The sequence below is a fragment of the Ctenopharyngodon idella genome, chromosome 3 (genome assembly GCF_019924925.1).
Source record: "Ctenopharyngodon idella isolate HZGC_01 chromosome 3, HZGC01, whole genome shotgun sequence".
Classification (NCBI taxonomy): Eukaryota; Metazoa; Chordata; class Actinopteri; order Cypriniformes; family Xenocyprididae; genus Ctenopharyngodon; species Ctenopharyngodon idella.
In genome coordinates this window covers 40,113,384-40,126,019 of record NC_067222.1, presented here as the reverse complement: position 1 = coordinate 40,126,019, position 12,636 = coordinate 40,113,384, and the positions used below count along the sequence as shown (strand labels likewise).

Here is a 12,636-nt window from a genome sequence, read left to right as displayed (position 1 = left end):
TTTGTGTGATGCTTTATACCTGTTTTTAAATTACTTACTGTTACTACCAGCGTTTGTGAAAAAGAAGTACACTTTAGCATACTTAAAGTATACATACTTGACAAGCATTTATGATAAACTAAAATATTTTTAATATTTCTATTGAAACTTGTCACATATTTAAATACAATTAAAAATATATTCTGTCATGATGAAGTTGAAATTTAGTACATTTAAATATATTAACTTTAAATGTAATATCAAATATCACTACAGTTAAAATTATAATCAAGTACTTTACATGTGCTTTAGTATGTTAGTCAACACATCAAAATAAGTGCACTTCTTTAAAGTGACAAAAAATATTAAAACAATGATTTAAAATGTCATGCACTTAAGTGGCCTTTTATTTCACTAATATTATATATCTACAAGTACAGTTTTTTCTATACTTTTATGATTTGAATTGCACTACAAGTGCACAGCACACTCCTTTTCACTTGTTAGGGTTACTACACTGATATCGACCAGTGGTATACTACAGCTGCTTCTCTACTGTAATAAAACATTTTTTTCGTTGTAAACTCCAAATATAGCGCAGTGCAGAATAATGACAAAGATGCTGAAGATCATTAGCGGACAGAATGTCAATTATTTACCCAGGATATTCAGAGAGTACTGAAACCTCTCATCGACTCCAACAAAAACGCCTAGAGAGGCTCCCCCTAGAGGAGAAGCTCTGACACAACCTGCTAAGCCACCGTACTGCTCTCGTCAGCCAATAGGAATCGACTTCACTCAGAAAAAGGGCGGGGCATTTGTATTCAACGATCTCAGCACGTTGGGAAAGTGTTTGTTTTGTCAAGAATTTCACTGAGTTTTTAACATTATTAGACGGATTTTGTCAAGCAAGGGAAAATGCCAACGCTTAGCGGGAAGGCAGACGTTTTATTCGTAAGTATTTGAGTTTCTTAAGTCGGTTTCGTGACATTTAACTGAGCCTGTTCTCAGCTAGCTGTGATTAGCTTGCTAACTACGAGCGTATAATATATTCGTAAACAAAAATAATGTTTGAAGATTTTAATTAGAAACATCTGTGATTTGTTACCTGTCAAACAAGAACTGGAGTGTTGTTGTTTACATTGATTAACGTCATATTTTAATAACAGACTGAAGTTAGTAACAGTAGTTACTAGTTAGCATATGTGTTACTATATATTTGATACTAAATAACCAATTTAAGCGAGCAAATATGATTATGCTCGAAATATTTCTAGTTCCCTTATATAAGTTGACTATCTTTTTGAGCTTGCATTCACCTGTGTGTCATAAACTCATGCTGAGAGTCATGTGTATTTTGCAGGAAGATGATGATTTGCCTTATGAGGAAGAAATCATCAGGAATCCATATTCAGTTAAGTGCTGGATGCGTTACATTGAGCACAAGCAAAATGCTCAGAAATCAGTGCTCAATATGATATATGAAAGAGCTTTAAAAGAGCTGCCTGGCAGGTACATACATGTCATCTTGTTCTCTCTTATATTGAACCTGTGTGCTTGAGACACATAAATGATGTTTGTTTCTTTTCTGTCAGTTACAAGTTGTGGTACAACTACCTGAGAGAGAGGAGGAAACAGGTTAAAGGCAAGTGTATCACAGATCCAGCATATGAGGAGGTGAACAACTGTCATGAGAGAGCACTTGTGTTTATGCATAAGGTAAAGTTGACCTTTCAAGCATTTTCATGTTTATTTTGTGACAGTTACTTGTGTGATTTGATGGTTAAATATTTTCTTTTCTTCTCTGTCTCCTCAGATGCCGAGGATATGGATCGACTACTGTCAGTTCATGGTGTCTCAATGCAAAATTACACGGAGCCGACGGACGTTCGATAGGGCGTTACGAGCGCTGCCCGTTACTCAACATCCTCGCATCTGGCCCTTGTATCTTCGCTTTGGCCGTAACTTGCCTCTCCCAGAAACAGCTATTCGTGTTTTCCGTCGTTACCTAAAGGTAAGGGTCGGACGATATGCTGAATACTAAATACACACTTGATTATATATAATACACAAAGCTTTGTGCTTCGAGGTGCTGTAAGATTTTTTTCTGCTTGCTGTGTTGCCTCATTTATAGAGCTCTGTGTACATACTTCCTTTTCCTCTGTCCTGTCTGTAGTTGTCTCCTGAGAATGCAGAGGAATACATCGATTACCTGCGTTCAGTTGGACGTCTGGATGAAGCTGCACTCCGACTGGCAGCTGTGGTCAATGATGAAAACTTTGTTTCTAAAGAGGGAAAGTCCAATTATCAGGTCAGGAAATGACATGTTTGACATTTGAGTTTGTTCACCAAAACAATATGCTACTGTTCAAAGGTTTGGGGTTGGTATGATTTTTTTTTTTATATATTTAAAAAAAAAAAAAAAAGTCTCGTGCTCTTCAAGGTTGCATTTATTTGATCACAAACTATTTTGAAATATTATTACAAATTTAAAATGACTGTTTTCTATTGTAATATATTTTAAAATGTAATTTATTCCTATGATCAAAGCTGAATTTTCAGCATCATTACTCCAGTCTTCAGTATCACATGATCCTTCAGAAATCATTCTAATATGATGAAACATTTCTGATTATTATCAATGTTGAAAATAGTTTTGCTGCTTTGTATTTTTGTAACTGTGATACTTTTTCTAGGATTTTTAGTTGAATAGAAAGTTAAAAAGAATGTTTATTTGAAATGGAAATCTTTTGTAACATTATAAATGTCTTTATTGTCACTTTTGATCAATTTAATGCATTCTCGCTGAATAAAAGTATTAATTAAAAAAAAAATCTTACTAACCCCAAACTTTTGAATGATAGTGACAGATTTATTTTAACAATACTAAATGATGTATAATGAAATCTGAAATTGGTCACCATTTGATTAGAGTTTTTTGGCATAATTTATACGGGAAGACAAAAATGCTGAAGACACAAATGTAGGTTGCAGATCTTGATTTGGTGGCTTAAAGGAACACTCCACTTATTTTGAAAATAGGCTCATTTTCCAACTCCCCTAGAGTTAAACAGTTGAGTTTTACCGTTTTCGTATCCATTCAGCCGATCTCCGGGTCTGGCGGTACCACTTTTAGCATAGCTTAGCATTCATTGAATCTGATTAGACCGTTAGCATCTCGCTCAAAAATGACCAAAGAGTTTCGATATTTTTCTTATTTAAAACTTGACTCTTCTGTAGTTACATTGTGTACTAAGACCGACGGAAAATTAAAAGTTGCGGTTTTCTAGGCCGATATGGCTAGGAACTATACCCTCAATCCGGCGTAATAATCAAGGAACTTTGCTGTCGTACCTTGGCTGCAGCAGGCGCAATGATATTACGCAACTTTTCATTTTCCGTTGGTCTTAGTACACGATGTAACTACAGAAGAGTCAAGTTTTAAATAGGAGAAATATCAAAACTCATTGGTCATTTTTGAGCGGGATGCTAACGGTCTAATCAGATTCAATGAACTATGCTAAGCTATGCTAAAAGTGGTACTGCCTGACCTGGAGATCGGCTGAATGGATTCGAAAACGGTAAAACTCAACTGTTTAACTCTAGGGGAGTTGGAAAATTAGCCTATTTTCAAAAAAAGTGGAGTGTTCCTTTTAAAATAGCTCAAGAATTGTATTTTGGATTAGAAATGAACATTTAATACACTGGTCATTATGAATTATAATTATTAAAGTTCCTTAATCGATTCATTCAATCTTCATTCTAAGATCAATGCATTGTGATGCTTCAAAGCATTTTTACGGCTTAAGCATCTATCTCCATGTCCATATGTAATTTGATAATTTGTGAATTAAACACCATGCAAATTCTGAAAATTCAACCTGAAAATTCAATTACAGCTTTGGCACGAGCTCTGTGACCTCATCTCACAAAACCCGGACAAGGTGACATCACTGAACGTGGGAGCGATTATCCGAGGAGGTCTCACCCGCTTTACTGACCAGCTTGGCAAACTCTGGTGTTCTCTGGCTGATTACTACATCCGCAGTGGCCACTTTGAGAAGGTAAAACTGTGAAATCTAAAGCCTGGGACACACCAAGCCAACTTCAAAGAACCATTCAGCATGCTGAATCGGGCAAACTACCGCCGATGTGAGCCCGACGAGAGCCGACGAGTGGAACACACCGCAAAAACTAGCCCGATAGACGCCCGCCGATGGCCCGACGTTGACCGATGGCCGACCGTTGTCTTGGTGTGTCCCGGCCTTAAGAGGCCATTTACACGACACCGTTTTCAAGTAAAAAACAGAAAACTTTTTATACTTTTTGGACGTTCATTTACACGACAGCGTCGTTTTGGGGGCCTGAAAATGCAAACTTTTGAAACGGGTTTCAAAGGGCAAGTTTTTGAAAAGATACCTTAATTGTCTCCGTATAAACTACAGAAACATGAATTTGTGAATACGCGCTTTCGTGTTACGTGTTCAGTCTATAGGGGCGTAGTTTTTCTTTAAAAAGTGACCTCGCCAACTACCGGCCTGGCATGAATGATACGTTGTTGTCTTTGCACGAAAAACGCAAAGGACAAACGTTCCTGTTTTTAGTTCATTGTTGTCGTGTAAACTTACCCTTAAACTCTTTTGAATATACTAACCCTGTTCACACACAGGTTGAAACCATTGTCTGTCTTGTTTGTTTTTTTCAAGGCTCGAGATGTGTATGAGGAAGCCATCCTAACTGTAGTCACTGTGCGAGACTTCACCCAGGTTTTTGACAGCTATGCACAGTTTGAAGAGAGTATGATCGCTGCCAAGATGGAGACCACATCGGAACTGGGACAAAATGAAGATGGTGAGAGATTTTTCTTATCGACCTTATAGCAAATAAGCCTTGATGTTGGTCTTACAGAAATGCTGATTTCCCCACTGTAGAAGACATTGACTTGGAGTTGCGATTGGCTCGTTTCGAGTTGCTGATAACACGACGGCCGCTCTTATTAAACAGTGTGCTGCTCCGTCAGAATCCTCACAACGTTCACGAGTGGCACAAGAGAGTCAAACTCTACGAGGGCCAACCTCGGCAGGTTGGAACATCATTTACATCTTTAAATCAGTCGATAGTTGTCTCGATGTAACTGTTGTGTGTGATTTATTTTACACAGCCTATTTTGTTTTTTTTCTGTAGATCATCAACACATACACAGAGGCGGTGCAAACAGTAGATCCTGTGAAAGCCACAGGAAAGCCTCACAGTCTCTGGGTGTCCTTCGCCAGATTCTATGAGGATAACGAACAGCTAGATGATGTATGAAACTTCCCATGTACTTTTACGATAATTTGTTGGCACATTACTGTAAACTGATGGCTAACTATTTCCCTTGAACCTTAAGGCTCGGACTATCTTTGAGAAGGCCACAAAGGTGAACTACAAACAGGTGGATGATCTTGCTGCAGTGTGGTGTGAGTATGGAGAGATGGAGCTGAGACATGAGAACTATGACCAGGCTTTGCGTATACTAAGGGTAAGAGACAGAGAACTGCCACTGTGTCACACATAACCAGTAGTGCTTTAGTGCAGCGGTTCCCAACCTTTTTTATTCAGAGAGATTTCCTCTCGTACTTCTGCTGTAATGATGACAAAGCTGTAAAGCTGCTTGTTTTTTTTAAACTGTTATTAACATAAACTAGGAGTGGCAATAGATTCAAATAATTAACTGCAATCAGTTTCATGATTCCAGAAGCTTCAAAAATGGTATGTTCGTCAATAAAGGCAAGAGCTGTTGAGGGGACAAATTAAAGTTAAAGAAAATATTTCAGCTTGGAAAATTGACATATTCACCCATTATTCAAATATTACTACACATTTGTTAAAGGTTTTGTAAGCATATTAAGGAGTTGTGCTTTGAGTCATTTGTTTTATTTGTGATAACGCAATGAAGCATACCAAATTTTGCCAACATAATTTTTGACCAGGCTGTGGCTGTCATACAAAGAAATTATAAACGCATGCAAAAACCAACTGTAGCTGTAGTTTGCTTTTTTTTTTTCCTTATATTTTATCAGATTAATTTTGTGCTAATTTTGTCAGATAAATACCTTAACCAGGTTTAGTGTTTTGTTCTTCCCTCATATTTAAAAAAATCTAAAATATTTTCCTCGAATTTTGATGGTTTAATCGAACTTGTAGGGTCATTTGGTCACTACTGTACATACTGATTTTTAAAGGCTTTTAGCATTTTAATGAGATTAAATGTATTTTAGTAATATATAATTACTATTGTTAATTATTCTATATAATAATGTTTGAAGTCGTTTTGCAGCCCAGTTTCGTTGCTATAATTGATTTAGTTGGCGATCAGTGAGAATTTTCAAGTCATCAAAGTTTTTCCAGATGTTGACAATCTTTTTCTCCTCAGAAAGCAACAGCGATTCCATCAAGAAAAGCGGAGTACTTTGACGCATCAGAACCGGTGCAGAATCGAGTATATAAATCCCTGAAAGTTTGGTCCATGCTTGCCGACTTGGAGGAGAGTCTTGGCACATTCCAGGTTTGCTTCTATTTTTTTTTTTTTCTTTTCACTATATTTAACGAACTAGATTTATTAGTAGGGTTGTCAAAAGTACCGACTTTGGTACCAAGTTGGTACTGAAATTTTAAAAATGTGACGATACCAGCATTTCCCCCTAGTGCTGTAGAGTGGATTCTGACTAACTTAAACACCTCTGATTGGCCATTGTGTTCACGAATTCAACAGATATGTCTGTGATTGGCTACAATGATCAACACTTTTAAAAACATGTTGTAAATGGACATCTTTGACGCTCTTCACTGAGCGCTTACACAGATACACACAGGAGCGTTTGACAGCAGGCATCTATCAGTGGATCCAACACAATGGCCAATCAGAGATGTTTAAAAATTCGCTGAAAATGCACATTTTTAAAATTTCAGTACCGGCTTGGTACCGAAGTCAGTACTTTTGATATCCCTATTTAGCTGTAAGATTGTTGCTGGGTTGTTTGTTAATGGAACTGTTACTTTTGTCAGTCCACAAAGGCAGTGTATGATCGCATCATTGATCTCCGGATCGCCACGCCTCAGATCATCATTAACTATGCCATGTTTCTTGAAGAACACAACTACTTTGAAGATAGCTTCAAGGTAAGGGAATTTAACTCAGTCTGTCACATTGACATAACCTTCTGCTTTGTTCGTTATTGTTTCATTCTTTTGGAAATTTTATTTATTTTCGCTTCTTTATGTATTTCTTAAATTATATTTGTTAATTAATAAATCTGGATTTAATTTTGATTGTAGGCATATGAGCGCGGCATTGCCCTCTTTAAGTGGCCTAATGTCCATGATATCTGGAACACGTACCTCACTAAGTTCATCGACCGTTATGGAGGCAAGAAGCTGGAGAGAGCACGAGATCTGTTTGAGCAAGCGCTGGATAGGTGTCCTCCTAAATATGCCAAAAGTAATAATATAGAAAACACAAAATAATATGATTAACTGCATTCATTTAAGATTAGGAGTAAATGTTTATCATAAAATCTAGAATCCATTTGATCAGCTCTAATCTATTAAGCCTTTGGAAATGAATAGCTATTAGATCTAAAAACCCAGGTCCTGAATTAATGTGTGTTGTTTAACAGCAATCTACCTGCTGTATGCTAAGCTGGAAGAGGAGTACGGCCTGGCGCGACATGCCATGGCTGTGTATGAGAGAGCCACTGCGGCTGTAGAGCCAGAGGAGCGCCATCAAATGTTCAACATCTACATCAAACGGGCAGCAGAGATTTATGGAGTCACTCACACAAGAGCCATCTATCAGAAAGCCATTGAGGTAAACCACTCAGCAGTTATCACTTTGAAAATACATCAGGAATAATAACATGTTTTGTGCTGTAATGAGTACATTTGGTTTGGTGCAGGTCCTGCCAGATGAACACGCCAGAGACATGTGCCTGCGCTTCGCTGACATGGAGAGCAAACTTGGAGAGATTGACAGAGCGAGAGCCATCTACTCTTACTGCTCTCAGATCTGTGATCCAAGGGTAAATCTTACCGTACCGTTCCACATTACTTTGGTCATTTTGTGTGTGATACCCAATTTTGAATGACCTCTCATACCATTTCTTGATCAGTTGACCGCTCATTTCTGGCAAACCTGGAAGGAGTTTGAGATTCGCCACGGAAATGAGGACACCATCCGTGAGATGCTGAGGATTAAACGCAGTGTGCAGGCCACATACAACACACAAGTCAACTTCATGTCCTCTCAGATGCTCAAGGCAACCACTAATGCTACTGGAACAGGTAAATTTCATTCATTAAAGGGGTCATGACATGAGAAATCTAATTTATTTGAGATTTTGACATGTAAGAGGTCTTTGTAGCATTAAAACATCCTGCAAGTTTCATAGCAAAAGCTTCAAAAAATGGTGTGGGATCTGTGATGTCACATAGGAAAATAGATTTATGACTGCCTCTAGAGCAAGACCTCGACAAATCATTTTACACCATCACACCACAAGACCCGCCCACTGGTGTTCAGTTTGACGCTAGTCAAAAGCAAATAAATCCCATTGTAATCACTGTCTACAATGGATACAGCATCCACCTTATTTTTTTTAACGTAAGAGCCGGCGCGACCATTTATAACTTAAATAGTGGTTCATCTGTAAATGTTTTACATGGATGTTTTCACAACACTTACTCATGTGCAATAGTGTGTGGGCCTTGATACTATTTCCTATGACGTTAGCCAATCATAACAGTGGCCGTTTACTGACAAGCCTTAAAGGCCGCCTCATAACTTGTTCCCCGCCATTGACGGAATTTTCCTGCTTTCTGTGTTTTCACTGTTATATGGTAGGGGGCGCTATTACACATCTTTTGAAAGAATACTGAATCTCCTGATCAAAGAGAAACAAGCAATATCATATGTAATCATATGCATATGTAAAATAATGCAATTATCATCATTAAACAGCAAATAAATCAAACTGCCTAATGTTACTGAATGAAATGTCAACCCAGGATGAGATGCAGGAATGTGCAAGCTTTAGGGGTGTTGATGAACTCGATCTACTCCATCTATGTTTTGATCATCCTTCTTAATCTGATTTAGTCTTTGACAAAAACGCCATTTTCTCAGCTTTTTGTTAAAAATGTTGCTTTTTAAATGAAACTTACCCATATTTAAGTGTTGATGTAAAAAAGAATGCATGAAGCTTTGTTTAAAAGCAGAGGGTTTGTTCTTTCTTTTGATATACTGCATGTTCAGATATTCATACAAAATATTCTGGGGGCCATGAAACTTTTGTGAAAATGATCAAAAACGCTGGCAGTGGCTGCCAACTTTTTTTTTTAAAAAATCGCTGCTGGGGAAAGAGTTAAAAACTGATCATTTCAGACAGGGTCTGAATGACGGTTGAAAATAATTTTTCTGCATATATATATATATATATATATATATAATTTTTTTTTTTTATTAACGTATATGAACCTCAAGGAACATATTAAAAATAAAAAAAATCCATGTCATGACCCCTTTAAAGCCAACAGGATATCAAAATTTATTGTTTTTAATATATGTTCTTTGTTGTGCATAATTCATCAATGCATGTTATTAAATCAAAATCCCTCTGAAATTACTTTTTTTTTCTCCTTTTGTTTTGTCTGATGATATGCAGGCAGGGAACATAACATTAGTCAAAAACTGAATAGCTATTTAGCTATTGATTTGGGCTACCGTTGTGGCTGTTGTTTCATGTTCACTTTGCAGGAAAAATGTGTCTTTATAAAAAAACACTTGATCCTTCCACACACTAATAACTGGAGTAGTTTTAATTAACTAAATTTGAAAACAATTAAAAATCGGTTTCATTCATTGAAATAAAGTTGAAATAAATTGAAATATGAATAGACAAAACTTTTAGAAAACCAACCACAATTAAGTTGAAGTACTATAGTTTATAACTATATGTTTAGGTTGAAATTCTAAAATGACTAAAACTGAAAAGTAAATTAATACTACAATATATAGAAATATATATAAAAAAATGACGACACAACAAAATTACTAAAACCTTGAAATGAAATCTGAAAATGTATAAAAATTAAAGTTAATTATAAATATGTACAGTCAAACCAAAATTTATTCAGACACCTTGAACATTTCATTCATTAATACAGTTTATTCACTATAGTTAAAAAAAAAAATGGTAATAAAATATGACAAGATCTCAGAGATAAACTGTGTCAGAAAAAATTGTGTCAGATAACACTTAAGCAAAACATGGTCAGGTCAAAGTATATGAATAACTTTTGGTTCCAAATTTTTATCAGTTTTACTGGTAGTCCACTGTATGAAGAATTTTTTGGTATAATATGTCACAGTTTACTTTATTTTGCTATCCTCACTTACATAAATGAACTATAGTGTCCTGCACCCATTAGTAAAAATATATCAAAAATGTCTGAATAATTTTTGGTTTGAATGTATACTATATTAGTATATAAATAATACTAAAATAACACTGGACCTGGGAATGGTGCAGAATTTATTTTCTGGAATAACAATCTATATTTGCTAGTGCTGTCAAAATTAATCACATCCAAAATTAAAGTTTGTGTTTACATAATATATGTGTATAATCATGTGTATATATAAATACACACATCCATGTAAATATTTAAGAAAAAAAAAAAAAAAGAATTTATATATAATATAAATTATAAATGTGTATACAGTATATACATGCAAATATTTCTTAAATATATACGTATATGTGCGTGTGTGTATTTAAATATACATAACTATACACAGTACAAACACACATATTATGTAAACACAAACTTTAGTTTTGGATGCTATTAATCGCGATTAATCGTTTGACATGATTTGCATGTGAAATTTATTCTCTTATCACAGGTGAAAGTGGTAAGCAAATAGGTGTTGGAGTAATCCACAAATTGAGGTTATATAACAGTACACAAGTTTCTCTGTGTGTGTGTGTAAACGCTTGTGTTGCCTGTGTGTGTTCAGTGTCAGATCTTGCTCCGGGGCAGAGCGGAGTGGATGACATGAGGCTGCTGGAGCAGAAGGCTCAGCAACTGGCAGCAGAGGCTGAACAGGACAGACCCAAACCTAAAGACAAGATCCTTTTCGTCAGGTGTGTACTGCGCCCTGGTCTGAGGCGGGCCACATAAATCAATCCGAGCGTAAGCCTGGCTCAAAGGCTTATTTAAACAATTCTGCCCTCTTTGGAAATGAAGTTTCTATTGTACTATTTACATCACTTGTCATTTGTTTGATTTGTATAGAAGTGACACCTCTCGCAGTGAACTCGCCGAACTGGCCAAGCAAGCTAATCCAGATGAGATTGACATTGATGATGATGAGGATGAGGATGCAGAGGATGGAGAACCAGATGGTTAGTTTCAGATGGAACATGATTGGTGGTTTTTTTTGTTTTTTGTTTTTTCTAGATACCCTAACACTTCACAAGCTTTTTGATTTTGAGTTGCAGTTTCTGATCATTTACATGCGTGTCATTTCAGAAGTCCAGTTGGAGCAGAAGTCTGTCCCTACTGCTGTCTTCGGAGGACTAAAGGACGACTGAATTTGTTACCAAGAAACAATGAAAATTATTAGCAACGTGCTGATATGAATTATGTAAATGGTTTTCTACACTTTAACAATACCAATTCAGGCCACATGGTGTCACTCTTTCTAGCATTTGTATGCTTTCATTTTTTTCCATGATGACATTGGGTAGATAAAATGTTAAAGCGCAAGAATTGCATTGTTTTCCCCCTGTCTACTGTATATTAAAAGAAAAATCTTCATGCATGGCATCTGCAAATCATTTGTTGTCAGATTGCAATACTGCAAAGTCTCTGAAGGCACTGCCCATAATTGCACATGGGTGGAGCTGTTGAATCTGAATGCTGTGGTTTCAGCAATACGTCATTTTTAAAAAAAACAAAAACATTTGGCACATCTGGTCATTGATCACTTGGTCTCTTTAAACTTTCTTTTTGTATACATTTCTTATTCTCTATGCAATTGGATGTACATTTATTCTTTTAAATGTGTTCAAGGCATTTTTGTTGTTGTTTATATCAATAAGCATAACTGGATTTGTTAATAAGCAGTACATTTTGACTGCTGGTTCTACTACTAAGGAAAATGGAAAACCAAAGAATGAGGAAAAACAAATGCCGTACTCCTCCCTAATTAGATTAAAATAGTTCTGTGAGTTAATCTTCTTACAAAGTTACAGCAGTGGTCTCTTTAACATCATGTGACCTGGACCTTCAGTGAATTCTGTCCTCTGTTAGGTTTGTTCACAGATGTACTTCTGTGAAAGTCTATTTAAGTGCGTACATTGTTTTAGTGATTAAAAGGGTTTGGTAAAGTCTCTGTACTAGTTTATGACATGCTGAGGTCTTCATATTTACATTTGTCGCATTGTTATTAAATATCCACAACATCAAGCTCACTAGTGTGTGAGGCAAAATAATACTACAGCTTTATAACAAAAAAGGTCTGTATAGAAATGGAATATCCTCCCAAAATGCAAGGAAACTTTTGCAGTTGGTACTATACTCATTTTAGTAATGTCATGACAATTATATGTATTA

At 36.2% G+C, this 12,636-nt stretch overlaps 1 protein-coding gene across 1 annotated transcript; it reads left to right on the top strand.

Annotated features, from left to right (window-relative positions):
* The first annotated feature begins 767 nt into the window (after positions 1-767).
* xab2 (XPA binding protein 2) lies at positions 768-11,842 on the top strand. The gene is made up of 19 exons (XM_051889589.1): positions 768-933; positions 1,343-1,491; positions 1,575-1,698; positions 1,796-1,993; positions 2,156-2,290; positions 3,879-4,043; positions 4,686-4,830; positions 4,911-5,062; positions 5,164-5,283; positions 5,369-5,500; positions 6,395-6,526; positions 7,027-7,140; positions 7,297-7,459; positions 7,638-7,828; positions 7,917-8,039; positions 8,130-8,301; positions 11,036-11,162; positions 11,314-11,423; positions 11,551-11,842. Exons 1-19 carry the CDS (start codon positions 898-900, stop codon positions 11,610-11,612), a joined length of 2,550 nt encoding a protein of 849 aa, XP_051745549.1. The 5' UTR covers positions 768-897; the 3' UTR covers positions 11,613-11,842.
* The last annotated feature ends 794 nt before the right edge of the window (positions 11,843-12,636 follow it).